The sequence below is a fragment of the Catharus ustulatus genome, chromosome 18 (genome assembly GCF_009819885.2).
Source record: "Catharus ustulatus isolate bCatUst1 chromosome 18, bCatUst1.pri.v2, whole genome shotgun sequence".
In the NCBI taxonomy this organism is placed as follows: Eukaryota; Metazoa; Chordata; class Aves; order Passeriformes; family Turdidae; genus Catharus; species Catharus ustulatus.
Window position 1 is genome coordinate 13,830,250 of NC_046238.1, and position 24,370 is coordinate 13,854,619.

Here is a 24,370-nt window from a genome sequence, read left to right on the forward strand (position 1 = left end):
GAGGCGGGGTCGGGGCTGCTGGGTGCCCACGGGGCCATGGGACCAGGGCTGCTGGGTGCCCGTGGGAGCGGGGCTTCCAGGTGCCTGTGGGGCCGCGGGAACGGAGCTGCTGGGTGCCCGTGGGAGCGGGGCTTCCAGGTGCCTGCGGGGCCGCGGGGCCGGGGCTGCTGGGTGCCCGTGGGGCCGCGGCTTCCAGGTTCCGGCAGCACCGAGGCTGCTGGGTGCCTGCGGGGCTGCGGCCGCTGGTTGCCTGCAGGACCCGGGCTGCTGGGTGCCCGCGGGGCTGCGAGGCCGGGGCTCCTGGCTGGAGGCGGGGTCGCGGCTGCTGGGTGCCCGTGGGGCCATGGGGCCGGGGCTGCTGGGTGCCTGCCCGACAGGGGCTGCTGGGTGCCCGCGGGGCCGCACACCAGGGCTGCTGGCTGCCCGCGCGGCTGCGGGACAGGGGCTTCCAGGTGCCTGTAGGACCGGGGCTGCTGGGTGCCCGCGGGGCCACGGAATCGGGGCTGCTGGGTGCCTGCGGGGCCGCGGGACAGGGGCTGCTGGGTGCCTGCAGAACCGGGGCTTCCAGATGCCTGCAGGGCCACGGGGCCGAGGCTGCTGGGTGCCGGCAGCACCGGGGCTTCCAGGTGCCCGCGGGGCCACGGGACAGGGGCTGCTGGGTGGAGGCAAGGCCGGGGCTTCCTGGTGCCCGCGCGACTGGGGCTGCTGGGGGCCTGCGGGGCTGCGAGGCCGGGGCTCCTGGCTGGAGGCGGGGTCGGGCTTGCCAGGTGGAGGCGGGGCCACGGTGCCGTGGCAGCCGGATGGAGGCGGGGCCTCGTCCAGCAAACACGCGGGGGGAGCTGGGGGCGGAGCCTCGCTGCAAAAAAAAAAGTGCGCCCTATAGTCCGGTGTGCCTTATCTGATCTACAAAGTTGCGAATTTTGCCGACTCCTGGGGGTGCGCCTTATAGTCTGGTGCGCCTTATGGTCGTGAAATTACTGTACATTAAAAGATGTTAAACTTTGTAACATTTCCAACACTCTGTCTCTTTTAATTACACTGGCTTTTCATAGCGTGATTACCTATACAAAGATGAGATACCAATCCATTGGTTATCCAGAAACCCATTGAGGTTAGCCCTTCCAGAATGATCAGCCTGGGCTTTGCCACTGAACGTGTGAACCGAGAGGCCACCAGACACGGGGAGGGTGACAGCTGATAATAGCACCTTGCAGGTGGCTGTCTTGTGTCCAGTGCCTGTGGGTCCTGGGTGTCCTGTGCATCCATGTCTGTCTCTGGGACCTGTGTGTCTCTTGAAGCCCAAAATTGGACAAGAAAATAATACTCCATAGTAAGAGGACTACAGAGCAAGTATTTGTTAATTCAGCACTGGAGTGAAGGGGATTTCTCTGACAAAAGTTTACTAAATCTTTAGCCTTCAGTTACATTTTAGAAGTCCTTCCGTGCAACATCACAACTACAACATATCATTAACATACTCATATTTGCATAAAGCTGTACCATGGTTTTACAACAGTTTCTGCTTTCATGCATACATCAGTTCCTTCTGAGGCGGTCGTCAGTCTTCTGGGGGTCTTTCGATAAAGTAGTCTTCCTCACATTTGAACTTTATACTTCTATCTTCAGTGCACGCCTTGGTGCTTCTTGGTTTTCAGTCTAACTTGTTTGTAGCTAATGTTGCAGTTTGCAAGTTCCGTTAAAACTTGCTATCTTGACCTTGACGGCGTTTGTTGTTGCTTGCCCCGTTACCTTGCTTTTCTTTGCTATCTTGTATTGCTTTGTTATCTTGCTTGGTGTACCTGCACATCTTGTTCCACTATTACTTGTGGTTAACCTTTTGTTACATACTACTTAGGATTCACTCTGGGACCTGCGCTCAGCTCCGCTGCTACTTGAATCCACAACGGGGAAAGCAGCAGCTACATCCCGGGCCTGGGCAGACCCGGCTCCGGGGCTTCAGCAGTCGGCAAGAGGTCCGCTGGGTGCGCTGGGCCGCCCTCCTACCGCCGGGCTGGGGTCAACCCGCAGCCTGGCAGCCGCGGCAGCTCCGGGACAGCCGCGGCAGCGCTGGGACAGCCGCCGCAGCTCCGGGACAGCCGCGGTAGCGCTGGGACAGCCGCCACGCCCGGGGAGCCGCGGTACCGCTGGGACAGCCGCCACGCCCGGGGGGCCGCGGTACCGCTGGGACAGCCGCCGCAGCTCCGGGACAGCCGCGGTACCGCTGGGACAGCCGCCGCAGCTCCCGGACAGCCGCGGTACCGCTGGGACAGCCGCCACGCCCGGGGAGCCGCGGTAGCGCTGGGACAGCCGCCGCAGCTCCGGGACAGCCGCCACGCCCGGGGAGCCGCGGCGGGGCGGGGGGGCGCGCGCCGGGGGCAGGACGAGGCGCGAGAACTCGGCCTCTCATTGGTGGGATGTGCCCGCCGGGGAGCCGGGGCCGCGTTTCTGATTGGTGCTCTCACCGCGGGGCGCTGTGAGGAGTTCGCTCTCGCGAGAACCGGGTGCAGCGCGGGAAATTTCTCCCGCGGCGCAGGGGGGGTGCGGCCCGGGCCGGCGGGGATGGGGCTGCCGCACGGCGCCGATCCCGAGGCAGCGCGGCGGGGACGGGGGCCAGGCGGGTACCGGGAGCCGACGGATGGCGCCGGGTCCGGCCGTGACGATGCCCCCGCGCTGTCTGCACTCAAACGCCTGGAGCGGGCACAGCGCACGGACCGGCTGGACGCGCTGTTCGGCTTCGAGCGGCCCGCGGAGCCCGGTGAGCGGACGGGCTGGCTCATCAATATGCACCCGGTACGGGCCGGCGCGGCAGGAGGCGAGCAGGCAACAGATGGGGCACGGGGCATCCGGTGGGAAGACCCCCACTGGGCCTGAGGAGGGGTTTCCCACAGAGACACACCAACCATCCCAGGAATGGGAGTCCCACGGAGTTATGGCGGTGGGGCTGGGGGCAGGGGTCTTCCAATACAGTGCGGGGTGTGGGGGGAGTGTCCCACTGATATAGCCCTGATAGGGCGTCGGGGAGTTAAGTCTCTTGGGGGGACCCATGATAGGGCCTTGCGAGGCCGTTCCCACTGACAGACCCCAACCCTACCGGGGGGAGGTCCAGTGTCCCTACTGGGCCTCCCGTGTTTCCGTGGCCCTACGGGAAGTCCCACCCAGGGACTTGCGGTAAGCTCCGGGAGGGAGGTGTCCTGTGGTGGGGTCCCGGAGTAGTCTTATGGTTCTCATGAGTCCTGATGCCCATGGATAGACAGAGGTGCTGGATGAGGACCGGAGGTCAGTGAGTGCAGTGGACTACTACTTCATCCAGGAGGATGGGAGTCGCTTCAAGGTGGGTACCAGGGCAAATGGGTATGCTGTCCCAAGAGGGAACCTGTCACCATCATCTGTCTGCTCCTTCCTAGGTGGCCCTACCCTACCAGCCCTACTTCTACATTGCCACCCAGAAGGTGAGGAGGGGCAGGGCTGAGCTCCCCAGGGAAGGAGACAGCATCTTTGGGAGCTCAAGACCTCCTGGGCAGTCTGCTTTGGGATGATCTTCTCCCAAAGACAGAGATGCACTGCTCAGCCCCAGGGTCTCTTGACAGGGCTGTGAGCGGGAAGTGTCCTCCTTCCTCTCCAAGAAGTTCCAAGGGAAGATTGCAAAGCTGGAAACTGTCCCCAAAGAGGACTTGGACCTGGTCTGTATCCCTCTGTGGCATTTTTTTGGACCTTGCACAGCTCTAGTAGAAAGGGATGAGTAGGAGGAGAAAGCAGCGTGCTTGGCTTAAGTCTCGTGGTGCTGTGGCATCTCACAAATGTATTTACTATGGCTAATTGCTTATCAGCAGTAATTACATTCCTCGCCTTGAAAATATTAACTGTTTCAGACAACGTGTTCAGGACATTAATTTCTTAAATTAAAGTGGTTGAAGGAAGAAGAGTACTGCAGAAGGGAGATGCTGCTCACATTTGATCCATTTTTCCTCTTTTTCCCTGGGTAAATCCCACTTGTGGGTGCCTGCACAAGCAGCAGGGCTGGCTGAGCTCTTGAAGTGCTGCTCTTGTGTTCTTGACACACCCACCAGAATCTCTCCTTCTGCTTTCCTGTCCCACCCATCAACCCCTCTGGTTTTGGCCAATCCTTCCATCTACGTCAGTCTTGTTGACCTTCAACCCCTCTCTCATGGTGCCCATCCCTGAGCTGCTGTTCTGCTGCTTTGCAGCCAAACCACTTGGTGGGCCTGAAGAGGAACTACATCAAGCTGTCCTTCAACACAGTGGAGGACTTGGTGAAGGTGCGGAAGGATATCTCTCCTGCTGTGAGGAAAAACAGGGAGCAGGACCAGGCGAGTGATGTCTACACAACCATGCTGTCAAGGTGGGAGCTCCCCACAGGGGATTCAGTTGGTGTCTTATGTTAATAATTCATAGAATCATGGAGTAGTTTGGGTTAGAAGGGACCTCTAAAGTCTGTCTTGTCCAACCCACTGTGATGAGCAGGGACACCTTCCACTATCCCAGGTTGCTCCAATCTTTGTACAACCTGGCCTTGAACACTTCCAGGGATCCAGGGACAGCCACAGCTTCTCTGGGCAATGTGTGCCAGTCCCTCACCACCCACTTAATAATTAGACCCTCTTGATTATTTCCCAGCTGTCCTCAGAGTTGTTGTCTTGCCTGTGTCTGATCGCTGCTGTGGCTCTCTGCCACCCATCTTCAGTGTGTTTCTTCCAGCTCTGTGCCACACACACGTGGGATGAGATGTGGTGGTATCTCTGGTTGCCTGTCAAAGTTTGCCTGTTCCCTGTGAAAGGATCAGAGAAGCAATGGGTAACCTTACTTCTAGTTGTGACCGAGACAGAAATAATCAAACAATTTCTGTTTCTCTCCTGTCCCTGACTCCTGCTGCTAATGTCACCAGTGGCAGTGGGCATCTGGTAGACAGACACTGGGGAGGGGGCTATGCTAGACCTGTTGGTTACAAGTAGAGATGGGTTGGTGGGAGATGTGATAGTTGGAGGCCGTTTGGGGCATAGTGATCATGAAATTATAGAGTTCTCAATATGTGGTGAAATAAGGAGGAGCATCAATAAAACTTTCACTATGAACTTCCAGAAGGCAGACTTTGGCCTATTTAGGAGAGTTCCTTGGGAAGCAGCCCTTAAAAACAAAACCTTCTAGGAAAGGTGGGCATGCTTCAAAACAGATCTTGAAGGCACAGGAACAGACTGTTCCTATGGGCTGGAAGATGAGTCGACAGGGTAAACATCCAGCCTGGATGGGCAAGGAGGTTTTGAAGGAACTTAGGAATAAAAAGAGGATGTATCATCTCTGGAAGGAGGGTCAGGTATCTCAGGAAATATTTAAGGGGGTTACTAAGGCATGCAGGAAAAAAATTGAGCCAAAGCTCAGTTAGGACTTCATTTGGCAACTTTTGTGAAGGATAATAGACATTTTTACAAATATAACAGCAAAAGGAAGGGTAAGACCAACCTTTGTTCTCCACTAGATGTGGGAGGGAGCTTGGTAACTGCAGACGAGGAGACAGCGGAAGTGCTTGACGCCTTCTTTGCCTCAGCCTTTAGTGGGAAAATGGCTTGTCCTCAGGAGAACTGTCCTGGGCTGGCAGATGGTGTGTCAGGGAGCAGAATGGTCCCCTTGTTATCCAGGAGGAGGCAGTCAGAACTGCTGAGCTGCTTGTATATTTATAAGTCTATGGGACCAGATGGGATCCATCCCAGAGCGATGAGGGAGCTGGCAGATGAGCTTGTGAAGCTGTTGTCCATTGTTTACCAACAGTCCTGGGTCACTGGTGAGGTTCCAGATGATTGGAAGCCAATGTGATGCCCATTCACAAAAACAGTAGGAAGGAGGATCCTAGTAACTATAAGCCAATTAGCCTGACCTCAGTACCCAGTAAGGGGATGGAACAGTTTATACTGAGTGCCATCATGCAGAATTTACAGGACGGCCAGCGTATCAGACCCAGCCAGCATGGGTTTAGGAGGGGCAGGTCATGCTTGACCAACCTGATCTCGTTGTATGAACAGGTGACCTGCCTGGTGGATGCAGGAAAGGTTGTGGATGTTGTCTATTTGGACTTTAGCAAGGCCTTTGACACTGTTTCCCACAGCAAACTCCTGGAAAAGCTGCAGCCCATGGTTTGGACAGGAGCACTCTGTGCTGGGCTAAGAACTGGCTGGGTGGCCAGGCCCAGAGAGTGGTGGTGAACAGTGCTGCATCCAGCTGGGGATCAGTCACCAGTGGTGTCCTTCAGCGGTCTGTGCTCAGGTCAGGTCTCTTTAATATTTTTATTGATGAGGATATTGAGTCTATCTTTAGTAAATTTGCAGACAACACTAAGCTGGGAGCATGTGTCGATCTGTTGGAAGGTAGGAGGGCTCTGCAGAGAGACCCGGGATGGTTGGATGGATGGGAAGTGTCCAATAAGATGAAGTTTAATAAGTCCAATGCCGAGTCCTGCATTTTAGCCGCAATAACCCCCTGCAACATTACAGGCTGGGGACAGTGTGGTTGGACAGGACCCAGGCAGAAAGGGACATGGGGGTACTGGTCGACAGCCGACTGAATATGAACCAGCAGTGTGCCCTAGTAGCCAAGGAAACCAACAGCATCCTGACCTGGATCAGGAATAGTGTGGCCAGCAGGAGCAGGGAGATCATTCTTCCGCTGTACTCAGCACTGGTGAGGCCACACCTTGAGTGCTGTGGCCAGTTCTGTCCCCTCAGATTAGGAAGGACATTGAGACACTTGAGCGTGTCCAGAGGACAGCAACAAGGCTGGTGAGGGGTCTGGAACACAAGCCCTATGAGGAACAGCTGAGGGAACTGGGGGTTTTAGCCTGGAGGAAAGGAGACTCAGAGGTGACCTTATTACTCTCTACGACTAGCTGGAGGGTAGTTGTAGTTGGCAGGGGTTGGTCTCTTTTTCCAGGCAGCAAGTGGTGGAACGAGAGGACGCAGTCTTAAGCTGCTCCAAGGGAAATTTAGCCTGGATGTTAGGAAAAAGTCTTTTACTGAAAGAGTGATAAAGTACTGGAATTGTCTGCCCAGGGAAGTGGTGGAGTCACCATCCCTGGATGTGTTTAAAAAAAGATTGGATGTGGCACTCAGTGCCATGGTTTGGTTGAGGTGTTAGGACATGGGTTGGACTTGATGATTTTAAAGGTCTCTTCCAACCTAGTGATTCTGTGTGACACATGGGTAAAGCAGCCACTTCCCTCTGCTCTTGCAGTGCTCTGAGTGGGGGCAGTCTAAGCACAGATGAGGAAGGAGCCTCCAAAAAAATTGCCAACCAGATGGACAACATTGTGGATATGCGGGAGTATGATGTGCCCTACCATGTTCGCCTTTCCATCGACCTGAAGATCCATGTGGTGAGCTTTGCTTTCCCAGTCACACTCCTGAAGCACAGAAAAGTTTTTTCTCTCCAACACCTTTACAAAAGTATTGGTGACAATGAGTTCATGTCTAGCGCTCAGTTCTGTTCTGCTGGGCTTCTCATTAGTTAATGGCACACAGAAAAGCTACCTAGTTAATGCATGGCCATAATTTGAGCCTTTCTTCTGGGCTACCTGTTTGCCACAGTTCCATGCCCAGCAGCTGGACAGAGAGACATGGGGATGTTTCCCTGCCGTAAGGCTCTGCCCACCCTTATCTCTCCACAGGCTCACTGGTACAATGTGCGATACCGGGGCAACACCTACCCCCCTGAAATCACCCGCCGAGATGACCTTGTGGAGCGGCCGGTGAGCACTGGGCATGTGTATCTGCCCCAACAGACTGGTGTCTGATGTGATGCCAGTGTAAAACCGTGGTGGTGGGGGGGAATGCTGGGCTTGGGTAGTGATTTTTGGGTTGCTAAAGCACTAAAATGATTAACGGGGATGTTCTAGTTCACTTACTGGACCGACACTGGGTTTTATGGGGAACCATCCTTTCAGTCAACTCTGGAATCTTTTCTAATGGATTTGGTCCTGCTCAGGATCCTGTTGTTCTTGCCTTTGATATTGAAACAACCAAACTCCCTTTGAAGTTTCCTGATGCAGACACAGACCAGATCATGATGATTTCCTACATGATTGATGGGCAGGTAAGGATACCACGGTGGTTTTCTTTCGGCTTGGGCAGCAAAGCCAGGAAGCAGCCCAGCATTCCCCTCCAATCCTGCTGTCTCCAGGCTTGCCATTCTGCCAGCTGCACGATGTATGGCTGTGGGAATAGCATTAAATTCTGGGTGATATACTGGATACCGAGTTTTGTGGAATCCAGCCCAGGTTGCTGGTGCTTCTCTTCGGGAGAGGGACAGCACTGGTGTCCCATGTTGTCTCTCCATGGCCTCATTTTCCAATGGTCAACCAAATTGATGACTCCCAAAATGTTGTTACCCCTTGAGAGAAGCTCTGGCTTTCAAGAGGAAAACATCCCATTGTTTGGGCAGCATTTTTGAGTTATCTGTGACCCCAGTCCTCTTCACTGCCTCCTTGTCACCTCTTCAGGGCTACCTGATCACAAACAGGGAGATCGTCTCAGAAAACATTGAAGACTTTGAGTTTACTCCCAAGCCAGAGTATGAGGGTCCATTTTGTGTCTTTAACGAACCAGATGAGGTAAGTCAGTTCTGCTATACAGAGTTTTACCTGCCTGGAGCTTTTCTTGGCCAGAGAGCCCATTTCCTGGCAGATTGCCTCCCTGGGAAACACAGTAAGTCCACCAGGGCTGCTTGTGCTTTTGTTTCTTGGGAATAAGGGTAAGAGAGATCAGGTTTGTGCTAGGTGCAGAGGAAAGAGGAAGGGTGGAACAAACTGTGTGGTATCCACCACCTCTCTGTGGAGGAGATGAAGTTCCTTAAAAAATACATGTCTTTTCTGTTTCATCCCAGGCTCATTTAATCCAGAGATGGTTTGAACACATCCAGGAGACCAAACCCACCATCATTGTCACATACAATGGAGACTTCTTTGACTGGTAAGATCAGGGATGATAACTAAACTGGCAATGTGTCATCTGAACTAGAGGGCAAGGTCAGGTTCTATCCTCGACATCCTTCCATGGCTCAGACAGTGTGGGAAGGCCGTGTGGCCACATGCGGAGCAGCCATGTCCTGCGTCTCATCAAATCTTGTGGCCATTGCACTTGGCAGTAGGACTTTCTGAAGGGTCCCATGTGCTTGCCTGAGCTGTTTTTAAACCTCTGGCAATATGGGAATGTCAGCATATGGATGAGCTCAGTCATGGGAGAGCAGGGAGAAGGTCAAGAGACCTGGAGGGTATTGGAAAAGGTGTGCAGAAGAGCCTGGGGAAGCAGGAGAGGGACCATACAATTCTGCCTCCATGTGCAGGATACAAGCAAGCAGGTTTGCCTCTTGAACCACAAAATGGTTTGGGTTGGAAGAGACCTTAAAAATCATCTTGTTCCAACCCCGCTACCATTACCAAAGCCACCTTCCACTAGACCAGGTTGTTTCAAGTCCCAGTTGGCCTTGAACACTTCCAGGTGTGATGTGTCTACTTGTCCTGCAGGAAGATTTCCCTGTGACCAGATACACAGATAAATCACAAGAAAAATTCTTGTAACAAAGTGGTCATGGAACCATTGTTGGAGATGCAGGAAAAATGTTGTTCTGCTCCTTCTCTTCATGCTGCCTCTTTCTTCAGGCCCTTTGTGGAAGCAAGAGCAGCAGCTCATGGACTTAATATGTATCAGGAAATTGGATTTCAGAAGGATAGCCAGGGAGAGTACAAAGCATCCCAGTGCATCCACATGGACTGTCTGAGGTACTGAATGCTGCCCCTCTATCACATAGCTGTGTCTTTATCTCTTCCATTCAGATACAATACCTACAGTTGTATTTGAATACTGTTCTCATGTTCTGGCTGTTGGAAGCTTTGTGTGTCACCTTCTTCAGCTGTGTGATAAACCATTCCTGTTTTGTCTTCTTCCCCTTGGTGTGCTGCATCCCACAGGAACCACCAAGTCTTCCCCTGAAGGGCTCCCAGGCTGCTCTTGTCCTTCAGCCTTGAGTGATTGATTGCTGGTTTGGGAGGACAGAGAAATAGAGAGGGAGTGGGTTAAGATCTGGCCACTGGAGAAAGGGACTATAGCCTCATCTACCAGCCTCCTGACACAGAGGGAAGAGGAAAGGACACATGGGAGAAACAGAACTTTGGGGTTTTATGTGGGTTTCCCCCCAGAGCAGACTGGGCTCTGGAGCACAGCTGGATGTCCTCGCAATTCTTGCAGATGGGGTCTTCTTCAGTGGTGAAATATTTATCTTAAAGCTACTGAGGGAGCTGGAAAGTGGAAATTATGAGCAGTGGTGGTGGGATGGACAGTGGGGGTTCTGGTTAGGCTAGCCAAAGTCCGACAGCCTTGTACCCAACTGTTCTTGGATGCTGGGCTGTCCTTGGTGAGAAATCCCCATGGTAGTTGAGATTCCCTTCACAATCTTGACCCTGTTTTGAAGGTCAGGCCTGGTTTCTCTGCACAAACTGATATTTTCCTGATTCTGTCCAGGTGGGTGAAGAGAGACAGTTACCTCCCAGTGGGAAGTCACAACCTGAAAGCAGCAGCTAAAGCAAAATTGGGTTACGATCCAGTGGAGCTGGACCCTGAGGAGATGTGCCGGATGGCCACAGAGGAGCCTCAGGTATTCCCTCCCTGTGCTCTATGGGGAAACAAACCTAGAGCAGCTGCACTGAGTCTGTAAGTTAGACTGGATTTTGAGAAATTAACTGAATTTGTCTCCCCAGACTTCTAATGCCTTAGATCTTACAAGGAGAAGGAACAGGATTCCCCTGAAGTGGTTCTGGCCCTGGCATTGCGCTGTGCATTCTCTGTAATTATTTAATCAGTGTGGGGTGAAAAGTACCATGAAGAACTGAGACCTGCTGAGGATGCAAGAGAGGGTTAGTGCTCCAGGTGTCACAGGCAGGATTTTCTGCTGAGCCCTGTAGCAGCTTCCTGAGACCCAAACCAGGCGGATTATGTTCCTTCAGCTCATCTTCCCTGTTCCTTTTCAGTTAGAGCTGACATATTGCTCTTTGATTAGAGCTAAGGCAGGATGGCCTCAGAAGCAAACACATTATTCTTTATATAATTTATATTCTTTATATATAAAATCTATATTATATATATCTATGTAATATCTATATTCTTTATATAGGCTGTGAAGAAGTACACCTTTTCCTTCTTCCTGCTGATAGGAGAATGTCCAGCAGGAAACAGTGAAAAATCATTGTCATTGAGCCACTCTGTGACTTGGGATTAATTTGCTTCTCTTGTTCCTTGACAGACCCTGGCCACCTACTCAGTGTCCGATGCTGTTGCTACTTACTACATGTATATGAAGTACGTGCATCCCTTCATTTTTGCCTTGTGTACCATCATTCCCATGGAGCCTGATGAGGTGAGCACTTTCCTAAAATTATGCTCTCTTTGCTAGGTGAAGTGCCATGATTCCCCCACTGCAGGGATGCTCTGGCCACAGATCTGATTCCCACTGCCTAGACACTCTGCATGTGTGGCAGGGGGGAAGGGGGGATGGATTTAGAGGCCACTCCTTGCTCCCATAGCTGGGGAGTGTTTGGTTTCTAGAAGAAGGCACCTGAGATTTGGCAGTGCAGGGCTAGAGGAAGAAACTATGTCTTGATGCTCCATGCTTAGCCAAGTTCACTTGAAGTTGTGGCCGTGCAAGGTTGGGTCTCCTGATGGCTGTTGTCAGCTGTAGGGAGGATGATGAGGAAGCTGTCAGTGCTAAGCATGTAGAAGATGTCAGTCTGTTCCCACCTGGCTGAGCTGACAAAGGCACTTGATGGAGTGGTGTTGCAGATGTGTCACCAGCTGAAGCTGTCCTGTTTATTGTGTGACAGTCCAGTCTTGCCAGTGCTGGGACAGCACTTCTACAAAATCACAGACTGGTTTGGGTTGGAAGGGATCTTAAAGATAATCTCCACCCTCCTGTCAAGGGCAGGGACACCTTCCGCTAGACCAGATTGCTCCAAGCTCTGTCCAACCTGGCCTGAACACTTCCAGCAACGGGGCAGCCATAGCTTCTCTGGGAAACCTGTGCCAGTCCAGTGCCTCACCACCCTTACAGGGAAGAATTTGCTCCTGATACTTAAATCTGCTATTTTTGAATTTTAAACCAAATTGGTTTCTCATGTGCAGGTGTTAAGAAAAGGATCTGGGACACTCTGTGAGGCACTGCTGATGGTTCAGGCCTACCATGCCAACATCATCTTCCCCAACAAGCAGGAGCAGGAATTCAACAAACTTACCGAAGATGGACATGTGCTGGACTCTGAGACCTATGTGGGAGGCCACGTGGAAGCACTGGAATCTGGGGTCTTCCGTAGTGACATTCCCTGCCGCTTCAAAATGGTAATGGGCCAGCAGCCAGCCCCTGTCCTTGTGGATCAGTGTGGTGGGGAGGGATAGCGTTTCTACTGTTGTTGGCATCTCCAATGTATCTCTGCTGAGCTTCTAGGGCAACACCTAGAATCACAGAAATCAGTAAGGCTGGAAAAGCCCTTTAATGCTGCCAAGTCCAGCTGTTAACCCAGCATTGCCAAGGCCACCACTGTCTCCAAGTGCCACAGCTGCATGTCTTCTGAACACTTCCAGGGATGGTGATTTCACCACTGACCTCAACATCCTGTTCCAATGTTTGACAACCTTCAGGAGACCCCTACTACCTGAAGCTGGGCTGGGAGGGGATGGGATGGGAGGAGATCTCTAAGTGGCCATCTGTGCTTCAGTGCGAGAGCAAGCAATCCAGAGCTTGTTGACAGCAGGGGATGGTGGTGAAGTAAGGTTTTGGGTTTGTTTTTCAGCCAGTGGTTCTTGGAAGTTATGCCTCTGTCACTTGGGGTTCTGTCCTCTCTCCCAAACTGAACTTCTGAACCCTTCCTGAGGGTTTTTTACCTGTTTCTGCCACTTCCATCACCTCCTCCAGTGCCTCAACATGTCCCTTACGGCTCAGAGGTCCCCAAGCCAAGCAGGGACAGGGATGGAGGGCAGAAGCTGCCAGCCTGCAGCCAGGGACAGCTGCCTATGGCCTCACTGCCTTCTCCTTGTGCTTGTAGAATCCTGCTGCCTTTGACTTCCTGGTGAAGCATGTGGAGAAGACCCTGAAGCACGCTATCGAGGAAGAGGAAGGTCTGCCCTTGGATCAGGTCACCAACTTCCAGGAGGTACAGCACCTGCAGCATGGCTGAGCTGGGCAGCAAACTGGGAGTGCAGCTCTGAAATGCTTCTTTGGGTTTGGTTTATGCTCTACAAAGAGAGACTAAGCGCCCTGTCTGGGGATCAGGGTCTCTGCCCCATCAGAGCAATGCAGCTCCTGCTTTTCCCGTCACAGGTTCAATCAGCTGCAAAGCTCTGAGAGAGCTGGAAAGGAATTTAGGGAGAAGGCAGACCCCTCAGACATCCCAAATACTCTTGTTCCTCTTGTTCCCTGCTTCTTATCAACTACAAAAGTGTAGGTTGCCCCTCTCCAAATCCAAATCTGGAATTTCTTGGGGGGCAGCACCTCTGGTCTTTGCTATTGCATTAACCCACTTGCACTAAAAAGATTCCCAATCAAGTCATATTTAGAAAGCAGCTACTTCCAGGTATCCCTACAGAAAAGCTTACCCTGGAGGTTCAAATCAAAAGCTAAGGCACCAGTGGTCGAGGAGTTCCTGATCTGCTCCTTTGGTCCTTTAGATCCATCCCTGGAGCCTGTGGCAAGTGTCCATGTGAAGAAGATCCAAATTCAACAAGTATTTGACTCATTAATTCCTTCCTGCCCTAGTTTCACTTCTCTGTCTTACCACAGGTTTGTGATGAAATCAAGGCCAAACTGCATTCCCTGAAGGATGTTCCCAACAGAATTGAGTGTCCTCTTATCTATCATCTGGATGTGGGGGCCATGTACCCCAACATCATTCTGACCAATAGGTTGCAGGTGAGTAACATTAATTTTGTCTCTCCTAATCTGACTTCCAGATGATCTTGATGATCCCTCTGGATGATCCCCTTAAAAGCAAGGGCTGAACTTTCTACACAGGGCAGGGGAAGCAGATAAGGCTGACTGTGAAACTTGGTCAAGCCGCCATGGAACTGTGGAATCACTGAATTATTTTGGTTGGAAAAGCTGTCTAAGACCATTGAGTCCAACCAGCCTGCCAGCATTGCCAAAACCACCACTAACCCATGTCCCCAAGTGGCACATCCACATGGTTTTTAAATACTTTCAGGAGAATGCCACTCTGGACAACCTGTGGCAGTGTCTGATCACCCTTTCAGTGAAGGATTTTTCCCTAATATCCATCCTAAACATCTTGTGGCACAACTTGAGGCAGTTTCTTCACTTGTTCCCTGGGAGTAGAGTCTGACCCCCCACCTGGCTCCACCCTCCTCTCAGGGAGTTGTAGGAAGAAGGATTTCCTCCCTGAGCCTACTTTTCTCCAGGCTGAACCCCCCAGCTTCCTCAGCTGCTCCTCATTAGACTTGTGCTCCAACCCCTTCCCCAGCTCTATTGTCCTTCTCTGGATGGCCAGGTCTGCAGAGACTCAGCTACAGCTTTAGCTAGAGCTCTTCCCAAAAACACAGCTGTTGCTTTGAGGGGCTTGTGCTCCTGAAAGGCTCTGGAAAGGGGAACTCACTGAATACCATCTCTGATGTTCACACCTGTTGTGGTCTCCTGCTGCTCAGCACGTGTTCTAGCATGAGTTGTCATTTGGAGACCTGTCCCCTCTAACACCTGTGTGTCTGTTACTGCATCCAGCCCTCGGCCATGGTTAATGAGGCCACATGTGCTGCCTGTGACTTCAACAAGCCAGGTGCCAACTGTCAGCGCCGGATGACTTGGCAGTGGAGAGGAGAATTCAGTAAGTACAGGAAGGACCATGTAGTCCAGAGCACAGAGATGGAACCAAATTCCTGCTTCTCCCCTGAGAGACTGATCACTGGCTTCCTCTGCAGTGCCTGCCAGCCGCAGCGAGTACCACCGCATCCAGCAGCAGCTGGAGTCAGAAAAGTTCCCTCCCTTGTTCCCTGATGGACCACTCCGTGCCTTCCACGAGCTCTCCCAGGAAGAACAAGCCAAGTATGAGAAAAAGCGCCTGGCAGGTAAAAAAGCAAATCAAGGTCATGATCCTGGCAGTGTTTTGCAACCTGGACTTTGAGCTGTGTTCAGCTGTAGTAACCCCTCCTAGGGCTGTGGGTTGAGGTCAGACTGGTCTCAGAACTTCTCCAGATTCCAGCAGACTCGTTTGCTTCTTAAGAGGAGCCAGGCATTGGTACCTCTCTGCGTTTCCCTTTGTGTTGGAGAGTCACAGATTTGAGCTGAAGTATTAATGGCTCCATTTTTCATAAGGCTTCTAAATAAAGCCAGTAAATGAAGGGAAACATCACATTATCCTATCACCTGGAGTGATGCTGTCCAGCAGAACCACCCAGCTGGCTAGGGGCAGAGCCTGGGTTTGTAGGTGGGCCATATGATTAGTTTGTTTTCCCCCTTGCCCTCCACCTCTGTAAAGAGGTGCTCCATCTTTCTATAATGGAATCTTCCTCTCCCTTTGCAGTAGGACTGTCCCCCACACACCCATGCCTTATGCTTAGCTGGCTCCCTATACCTACTCTATTCATCCCTCTGTAGCAGGGCACTTGTCCCTGAGAACCTCCCTTTGCCTTCTCCCTTGACCAGATTACTGCTGCAAGGCATACAAGAAGATCCATGTCACCAAGGTTGAGGAGCGAGTCACCACCATCTGCCAACGAGAAAACTCTTTTTACGTGGACACAGTGCGAGCATTCCGGGACCGCCGATACGAGTTCAAGGGTCTGCACAAGGTACCAAGCTTGGATGCTGTTCAAATTGTCTTGCCAAGCCTGGGGACTTCCTGTGTCTTGCTGAAAACCTCAAAGGATTACTCTGTTGGCTTCCCACTGATAGAGAGCAGGGTTGTATTAGTTATTGGGAAGGAATTCTTCCCTGTGAGGGAGGTAAGATGCTGGCCCAGGTTGACCAGAGAAGCTGTGGCTGCCCCATCCCTTGAAGTGTCCAAGGCCAGTTGGTTGGATGGGACTTAAAGCAACCTGGTCTAGTAGAAGGTGTTCCTGCCAAGGCAAGGGGTGGGATGAGATGAGCTTTAAGGTCCCTTCCAACTCAAACTGTTCTACAAGGCACTGGGTCTCTATGTCTGGAAGAGTTAATTAAAGAACCTGTTGCTTTGCAGTTCCCCCTAGCTGCCTCTTTTACCATGATTCCCAGGGCTGACAGAGGCTTTTCCTACACTGGTGGTTCTGCTGTTAGCTGGGTATCATGGATTGCAGCAGGCAGTGTATTGAGTTCTTCCCCAGCACACATATGGTGCAGCACAGCTGGTGCTGGTTGAATTCTGATCAATGACAAGTGCAAGCTGCGAGTCTCTTCTGACAAGTGACAGAGTGCCTCTGGCCAACCCCTTCTGTGCTGCAAAAGAAAATGGGATGTTTGACTCATGATGTTGAACTTTGGCAAAAATATTCCTATAGCTGCAACTCTATACTGGGACTGAGTGGAAACCAGTTGGGTGCCGCCAGTACTGATATGTGAAATTGTCCTGACTCTGCCCTTGGCATGCAGGTGTGGAAGAAGAAGCTGTCTGCAGCAGTGGAGACAGGAGATGCTGCTGAAGTGAAACGCTGCAAGAACATGGAGATCCTCTATGACTCCCTGCAGTTGGCCCACAAGTGCATCCTCAACTCTTTCTACGGATATGTCATGCGGAAAGGGTAAGTCTCCCCTGGGCCATCCAGGATCCTCTAGAGAGGACCCTTGGAAACCAGGATTGTCCTGGTGAGGTAGTCACTTCCTGAAGCACCTAGATGAGAATAGGTCCTGCCTGTAACACTCTTCTCTTGCTTCTTCCCGTTATTCCTCATCCTGGAGACTCTTACCAGACATTAAGTTATTGGAATCTTGTCTGTTTGTGGATTTTCAGCTTTTCTGGAGCATCATAGGTAGAGAATTTCATAGGAGAGCATGTTCCAAGGCCTGTGTTGTGTTTCTTGCCATTCTTCCCCTGGACATCTTCCTGCCCTTCCATAGCTGGGTTTTGGAGGGAGCATGTCATGCTTGTAACTGTGACTCCTCTGCTCACAGAGCTCGCTGGTACTCCATGGAAATGGCTGGCATTGTCTGCTTCACAGGGGCAAATATCATCACCCAAGCCAGAGAGCTGATTGAGCAGATTGGGTGAGTGAATACTGAGCTGAAGAAGGTCCATCTGCATCTAGGACAGATGTGGGAGCAAGTTAAATACTTGAGTTTTCGAAGGGATGAAACACATTTCCTATGAGGAAGAAGGGCTGGGAAACCTGGGGGTATTCATCCTGGAGAAGAGAAGGCTCCAGGGAGACCTTAGAGCCTCTTTAGGTGCTTAAAGAGACTCCAGGAAAGGTGGAGATAGATTGTGGGCAATAACCAGGAGTGTTGGGCAAGGGGGAATAGCTTCCCACTGCTATAGGGCACGGTTAGACGGAATATTGGGAAGAAATTCTTCTCTGCACAAGTTGTCCAGAGAAGCTGTGGCTGCCCCTGAATCCCTGGAAGTGTTTCAAAACCAGGTTGGACAGGGCTTGGAGTAACCTGGTCTAGGGGAAGTTGTCTCTGCCCATGACAAGGAGTTGTTGGAATGAGATGAACTATAAGCTCCCTTTCAACCTCAAGTGCTCTGTGATTCTCTAACTCTATGAGCATTGCGATTCCTGATACCATTGTATTTGAGGGTTTGCGTTGTAGAAGGGAACAGTGTGGATGCAAAAGGCTACTGCTGTCTTCGTGCTGATCTTCACCTCTCATCCACTCTGCTACTGACAGTGGCCTTCCTTCCTTCCTTAGGAGACCTCTAGAACTGGATACCGATGGGATTTGGTGTGTCCTTCCCAATAGCTTCCCAGAGAACTTCATCATCAAGTCAACCAATATCAAGAAGCCTAAAGTGACCATCTCTTACCCAGGTGCCATGCTGAACATCCTGGTGAAGGTAAAGGCCAGCTCTGCAGCCTAGGAAAACGAGATGGAAAGCTGATGAATTGAGTAGGGAGAGCCCCTCTTCCATCTCCACTCCCTGTGTACTGGCTGAGATGTTGGGGATGATGCCCCTGTAGAGCATCTGAATGGAGAAAGCAGCTCAGTATCCTCCATCAGAGAGGGGAGCCTGTAAAGGGCCAGGTTAGGTGCATGCTTACCTGTGCCGGTAGGGAGCCCAGCACAAGGTCTAAACATATACTCTGCTTACTCCAAGCTCTGTAAGACAGGAAAAAACCATTTTAGGGTCCAAAGCCTTTTCCTTCTCAACAGGCAGGACAGATGTTTTGACTTTTGAGTACTAAATTTTGCTGTAGCTCTCAGAGGGGTGCTCAGGTGTCCCTTTGGGCATCCCCTGGTGTGACCAGACAGCTGTGGATTGAAACTGTTCTCCTGGGACTGTGCCACAGGAGGGCTTCACAAATGACCAGTACCAGGAACTGCAGGATCCAGCCTCACTCACCTACATCACGCGCTCGGAGAACAGCATCTTTTTTGAAGTCGATGGTCCGTACCTGGCCATGATCCTTCCAGCCTCCAAAGAGGAGGGCAAGAAGCTGAAGAAAAGGTGGGATTTTGAAGCTTGAAATATTGTCTCTTTCCCTGAGTTAACAGAGTAAGGATCTCGTTGCCTTCGTGCCTGTGAGACATGTCTGTCCTTGCCTCCGGAGCCAGCAGCATTTGACTCACTGGCTTTGAATGACAAGTTTCTTACATCTTTGAATCCAGCTACTATGGCAGTAAATTTTAGTAGATAGCAGCAAAATTTAGCAGATAACAGCCTAGCAACCAGACATCTCTCTGTTTGGCTCTGAGGTGTGCAGGAGAGCATTGAGTTTCCTTTTGAGGATTTCTAATACTGCTTGTATTCAATCTAATCTGTTAAAACTCAGCAGTTCCTGCCTTCCTATGACTCACAAGTTCACAGACTTCCAGTAACACTTCTCCTATGTGTTTCCCCTTCCCTCTCTATCAGTAAGTAGCACTGGTTCTGTTATTACTGTCATATTATAGGGTAGTTGTACCCATACTTCACTGATTTCTCAATGACCACCTTCTAACGAAGAATGTGAGCTAGAGCAGTAGCATCCATTATTTTGGGTGGCAGTCCACAGACCTGGGTCTGACTGCAAAGCATGCTGCTGCTGCCCCCAGCACACTCTGTCCTCACAATTCTGGACTTTTTTTTTGTGCTTAATGCATGACAGGACAAGGTTCAACACCCACTATTCCCTGCCAGTGCCCTTCTCCAGGCATTCAGACCCTTCTGCAGGAGTCAAAGTGTTGCTCAGTTCTGAGTGAGCTGTGCTTGTAGGACTCCCCTCAGGGACTCTGGATTTCTATAGTTAAGGGATCTTAGGGCATTATTTCCCAGACACTCTCCAAGCACAACAGCCTGGAGGTGGCTGCAGACCCCATGCTTGGTGGAGAAAGGAAAGGCTGTGCTGGTGGGAATGTGGGCGGGTGGGAGAAGGGCTGGCCAAGCAGGTTTGAGTACTCACTGATCATTTTCACAGTGGTGGTTTGGGGTTTTGTGTGACATACAGATAATTTTCAGGGCTGTGAAAGGCAAAACAATGCAAGAGAAAAGGCAAGAGGGAAGAATGTTCCCTTAAGTGTGTAATGGCTGTATCCAGTTTCCTCTCAACCATTTTGCCAGCATGGGAGTTGACCCTTTCCTTCTTTCAAAATCTCTTCCTAATATCTTCACTTCCCCATTTGGGCTCTCATCTCCCACTGTTAGTTACACACAGTTAAGGTCATGCTCCACCAGTTAAGGTCAGTTCTCACCAGTGGTGAGAAGGTGCATCAAGGTTTGGTGTGCTTAGCACAAAAAACCACGGAGCTGCTGGATTGAGTCCAGAGGAGGTCATGGAGATGCTCCAATGGCTGGAGCCCCTTTCGTCTGGAGCTAGGCTGGGAGAGCTGAGGGTGCTCACATGGAGAAGAGAAGGCTCCAGGGAGACCTTAGAGCCCCTGCCAGGGCCTAAAGGGGCTCCAGTAGAGCTGGAGAGGAACTTGGGACAAGGGCTGGAGGGACAGGACAAGGGGAAATGGATTCCTACTGCCAGAGGACAGGGATAGATGAGATACTGGGAAGGAATTCTTGACTGTGAGTGTGGGGAGGCCTGGCACAGGTTACCCAGAGAAACTGTGGCTGCCCCACAGTGTTCCAGGCCACTCCAGACTGGAACAGGACTTGGAACAACCTGGGATAGTGGAAGGTATGCCTTGCGTGGGGCTGGATAATCTTTAAGGTCCCTTCCCTTGTGGTGTGATGAGTCAGTGTGGATGAACTGGGGCAAGAGCTGATGTCCTTTTCCAAGGTAAAATGGTTGCTAGAGAAGCTGTAGATTCTTGAGATTATCCAGGTGCTTCTGTGGCTCCTTTGAACGTGCTGGATGGTGGCACAAAGGCATGGGGAGAAGCACCCTGGCAGGAGGGACACCAGTGGCACCCTGGGGGATGTGTCCCTTGGTGTAGGCTGGGTTTATTCACACTCTCTCCTAGGTATGCCGTGTTCAACGAGGACGGGTCCCTGGCTGAGCTGAAGGGGTTTGAGGTGAAACGCCGAGGAGAACTGCAGCTAGTGAAGATATTCCAGTCATCTGTGTTTGAAGCCTTTCTGAAAGGCAGCACCCTGGAGGAGGTCTACGCTTCTGTGGCCAAGGTGGCTGATTATTGGCTGGATGTGCTTTACAGCAAGGTAGGCATAGCTCAGAAAATCTGCGCTCTGAGGTGGAGCCTGGGAAGGAGCATCTCAGCTGGTCAGGAACTGTGGGAGGTTGGACTTGGCTCGCACAGAGTCAGTGGTCCCCTGTACCTCTTTCACCGTCATTGCTTCACAGATGACACTGAGCTGGGTAGGAGTGTGGATCTGCTGGAAGGCAGGAAGCCCTGCAGAATTATGCGGACAGGCTGGATCCACAGGCCAAGGCCAGGGGTCTGAGTTTCAACAAGGTCAGTGCCAGGTCCTGCATATTCCCCATGGAATGCTTCAGGCTGGGGACAGGATCTGGAAAGGTGCCTGACAGGAAAGGATCTGGAGGTGCTGATTAACAATGACTAAGCATATGCCCAAGTAGACAAGAAGAGCAATGGCACCTGGCTTTTACCACCCATAGTGTGGCTAACAGGACCAGGGCAGCAACCATCCCTCTGTGCTGGATACTGATGAGGCACTTTGAACCCTGGGGTCAGTTTGTCCCCTCACGATTAGAAAGACTTTGAGGGGCTGGAGCATGTCCAGAGGGAAGGGAAAAGAGCTGGGGAAGAGGCTGGAGTGCAAGTCTGATGAGGAGCAGCTGTGGGGGCTCAGCCTGGAGAAAAGGAGGTTCATGGGGGACGTTCTTACTCTACAGTTCCCTTATGGCAGGGTGGGACCAGGCAGGTGTTGGGCACTTCTCCCAGGAAACAAGTGACAGGATTAAAGGAAGATTTAATTGCCTCAAATTGCAGCAGGGGAGGTTTAGGTTGAGTAATAAAGAAAATTTCATTTCCAAAAGGGTTGTCCGGCTCTGACACAGGCTGGCTGCCCATGGCAGTGGTGGAGTCCGTATCCCTGGAGGAATTTAAAAGCTGTATGCATGTGACACTTGGGTACACGGGTTAGTGGTGGCTTTGGTACTGCTGGTTTGACTTGGTAATATTAGAGGTCTCCTCATGATTCTGTGAGAATCATTCTGTGAGAATCATTCTGTGATTCTTATACAAGGGTGTGGAAACTCTGAAAGGCATTCCCAATTAGGGAAAATGAGAGGCCTCTCTCTGCCTTCTCTTGATAACAATCCTGTTCTATCTGGCCAAAGCAATTCCTGTTCTGTTCCCTAGGTCAGCCCAGTGCCCCTCTCCCTGTCCCTCAGTCTCTGGTCACTCCCACCCTACTGGCCCTCTACCCTAAATCCACTCTTGAAACACCCCCATGTCCCCTGGTAATTGGTCTCTGATGCTTCTTCCCTGCCCTGCTCACCCCAGCTACTTAACCTGGACCCTCACAAAGTATCTAGCCTTTGTTCTCTGAGCCATGGACGATGCACATGCGTGGCTGAAGTAAACATCTCTGTGAAAACCCCAGCAAAGGCCCATCCTGCCTCTTGACTTGCTATCACCCCAAGCAAAGACAGATGCAACACAAGGGGGTGGGAGGGAACAAGAGTCTAACTGGGTCGTTGTCATGACCTGCTGGTCCGGGGGCGTGATCTTCATCACAAATTCTTTTCAGGTTGAACAAAGACACTAGTCACATGTCAGGAACTGCTATGTTTTATTGTACAGTTGCTGTAACTCCAGCAACCAGCCCACTGCTTAAACTCAAAAAGTGTTAGTCAACAAGCCAATTCTTACAATAGACTTCAAGAGTGGAAGCAAACAAGCCCTTAATTTTGTACGGAACACTTCAATAAGTTCTCAACTCCCAACACAAGCACCTCAAGAGGCACTGGCTCACAAGCCACCATAGATCACCAGGATTTAAGGGTACTGGCTGCAACACACCATCACACAAAGGTGCTGGCACATTGGCCACTGCATCACTACTCAAAGGTCCTGGCTAACAAGCCACAGCATACCTTTACACAAGCTCCCCGCTTGCACAACAGGGTTCAATACAAAGTATGAAGTAGAATATGACGGCCCTGCTTTGCTCGGGCAAAGCAAGGGAAGAAAACAAAGAATATCTGTGTTGGTCTTGCTTTGGTCATGCCACATGGATGGTCCAGAGCTGGGGCACACAATGAGACAAAGGAAGTAGAAGAGAAAGAGAGGATAAAAAGAAAAGAGAGAGGGGTACCCATTTGTTCCCTTTCATGCACAGCCAGCCCTTCTCCTGGATGTGTGTTGCTGAGGGGACTAAGCATGAGGTGTGGCAGGGAATTGGCTCAGAACAGCACTGCCACACCTCCATGGGACCTTCTCCTCCAATCACACCTGTCTTGTAGCAATACTCAGAATGTTTGAGACAAAACATGTTTAGTTCTGGTCCTCTACAGTTGTTCCTTTTGTGATGCTGTTTTGCAACAAATTCTTGGTAAGGCTGACTTTACATGCACAACACAAAGCTGTGCTGCCACAGCCCAGCCATGGCACAAATTGTTGCAAGCCAGAAACCCACACTCCCTCTTTTCTATAGATCCCACTGGCAGCTGCACCAGCAAGCAATTCCCAGGCTCCCTGTAAAGAGACACATCAACTGTGTGTGATGCTCCCTGTTCCTGACAGCAGCAAAGTTTGATTCATTCTTGCTAACTTTGGACTTTTCCCTGTCTTTCAGGCTGCCAACATGCCTGATTCAGAGCTGTTTGAGCTCATCTCAGAGAACCGGTCCATGTCACGTAAACTGGAGGACTACGGGGAGCAGAAGTCCACCTCCATCAGCACTGCCAAGCGCCTGGCAGAGTTTTTGGGGGACCAGATGGTGAAGGATGCAGGGCTGAGCTGTCGCTTCATCATTTCCAAGAAACCAGAAGGGTCTCCAGTCACTGAGAGGTAACGTCATCTGGAGGGGCCAGGGCTTCTGGCCTTGGGAGAAGCCAAGAGGGGATGGGCAGGTAGCAGGAAGGGAGCGAACTGGAATGCATGGCCAGGTGATCACCTGAATCCAGCGCAAGCCATGAGCAGGGCAGTGAGTAACACTGTACAACCCAGTGGCTTCGCGGGAGTTTAGAAGGAGCCTGAAGGATCTCCACAGGCTGGGAAAGTAGATTGTGGGGTGCTAGGATATTGATTCCCTACCTTCCCCAGGGCCATCCCTCTTGCCATCTTCCAAGCTGAGCCCAGTGTGCGTAAACACTACCTCCGAAAATGGCTGAAGAGCCCCTCACTGCAGGACTTCAACATCCGTGCGGTGAGTGAGGCATCCCTTCAGATAACCTTGCATGTGGGACAAGGGCTTGTCCTTTTGGAGACACAGCCTGGGTAGTAGCTTCCTGTGCTCACAAAGCAGGGGGCTGGGGTGGAGGTGCTACTTGCATGTTTGATCGTATGTCTGTTCTGCTTGGATTTCTTCACTGCCCAAGCTCTGCCCTCTTCCCAGATCCTGGACTGGGACTACTACATTGAGAGACTGAGCAGCACCATCCAGAAAATCATCACCATTCCTGCAGCCCTGCAGCAGGTATGGGGCAGTGGGGTTGGCAGGAGGAAGGATTTTTGCTGGGGACTCAGTGTGATTTGGAGCTACTCTGCAGGTAAAGAACCCAGTGCCACGGGTCCGACACCCAGACTGGCTTCATAAGAAACTCCTGGAGAAGAATGATGTGTATAAACAGAAAAAAATCAATGAGCTCTTTGTTTCAGAAGGCAAGAAACAGGT

The 24,370-nt window shown here is 51.5% G+C and overlaps 1 protein-coding gene across 3 annotated transcripts in view; it reads left to right on the forward strand.

Moving 5' to 3' along the window:
• The first annotated feature begins 2,559 nt into the window (after positions 1–2,559).
• The window catches only part of POLE (DNA polymerase epsilon, catalytic subunit), a 36,903-nt gene continuing 15,092 nt past the window's right edge, over positions 2,560–24,370 (forward strand). For 2 of the 3 annotated variants that reach the window (XR_004419678.1, XM_033075833.2), the window contains exons 1-28: positions 2,607–2,755; positions 3,251–3,331; positions 3,405–3,449; positions 3,588–3,680; positions 4,206–4,360; positions 7,237–7,378; positions 7,670–7,750; positions 7,987–8,094; positions 8,501–8,611; positions 8,884–8,969; positions 9,659–9,778; positions 10,518–10,650; positions 11,296–11,409; positions 12,171–12,383; positions 13,088–13,195; positions 13,822–13,950; positions 14,773–14,875; positions 14,970–15,116; positions 15,694–15,839; positions 16,615–16,763; positions 17,134–17,226; positions 17,872–18,016; positions 18,471–18,628; positions 20,572–20,767; positions 23,330–23,544; positions 23,800–23,902; positions 24,092–24,172; positions 24,246–24,368. Coding sequence is in view for 2 of the 3 variants with exons in the window: in XM_033075833.2 (XP_032931724.1) it covers positions 2,636–2,755; positions 3,251–3,331; positions 3,405–3,449; positions 3,588–3,680; positions 4,206–4,360; positions 7,237–7,378; positions 7,670–7,750; positions 7,987–8,094; positions 8,501–8,611; positions 8,884–8,969; positions 9,659–9,778; positions 10,518–10,650; positions 11,296–11,409; positions 12,171–12,383; positions 13,088–13,195; positions 13,822–13,950; positions 14,773–14,875; positions 14,970–15,116; positions 15,694–15,839; positions 16,615–16,763; positions 17,134–17,226; positions 17,872–18,016; positions 18,471–18,628; positions 20,572–20,767; positions 23,330–23,544; positions 23,800–23,902; positions 24,092–24,172; positions 24,246–24,368 (3,498 nt within the window). In the remaining variant the exon portion in view is untranslated. Of the gene's footprint in view, positions 2,791–3,250; positions 3,332–3,404; positions 3,450–3,587; positions 3,681–4,205; positions 4,361–7,236; positions 7,379–7,669; positions 7,751–7,986; positions 8,095–8,500; positions 8,612–8,883; positions 8,970–9,658; positions 9,779–10,517; positions 10,651–11,295; positions 11,410–12,170; positions 12,384–13,087; positions 13,196–13,821; positions 13,951–14,772; positions 14,876–14,969; positions 15,117–15,693; positions 15,840–16,614; positions 16,764–17,133; positions 17,227–17,871; positions 18,017–18,470; positions 18,629–20,571; positions 20,768–23,329; positions 23,545–23,799; positions 23,903–24,091; positions 24,173–24,245; positions 24,369–24,370 lie in introns of all 3 variants that reach the window. The other variant, XM_033075832.2, reaches the window with a different exon arrangement.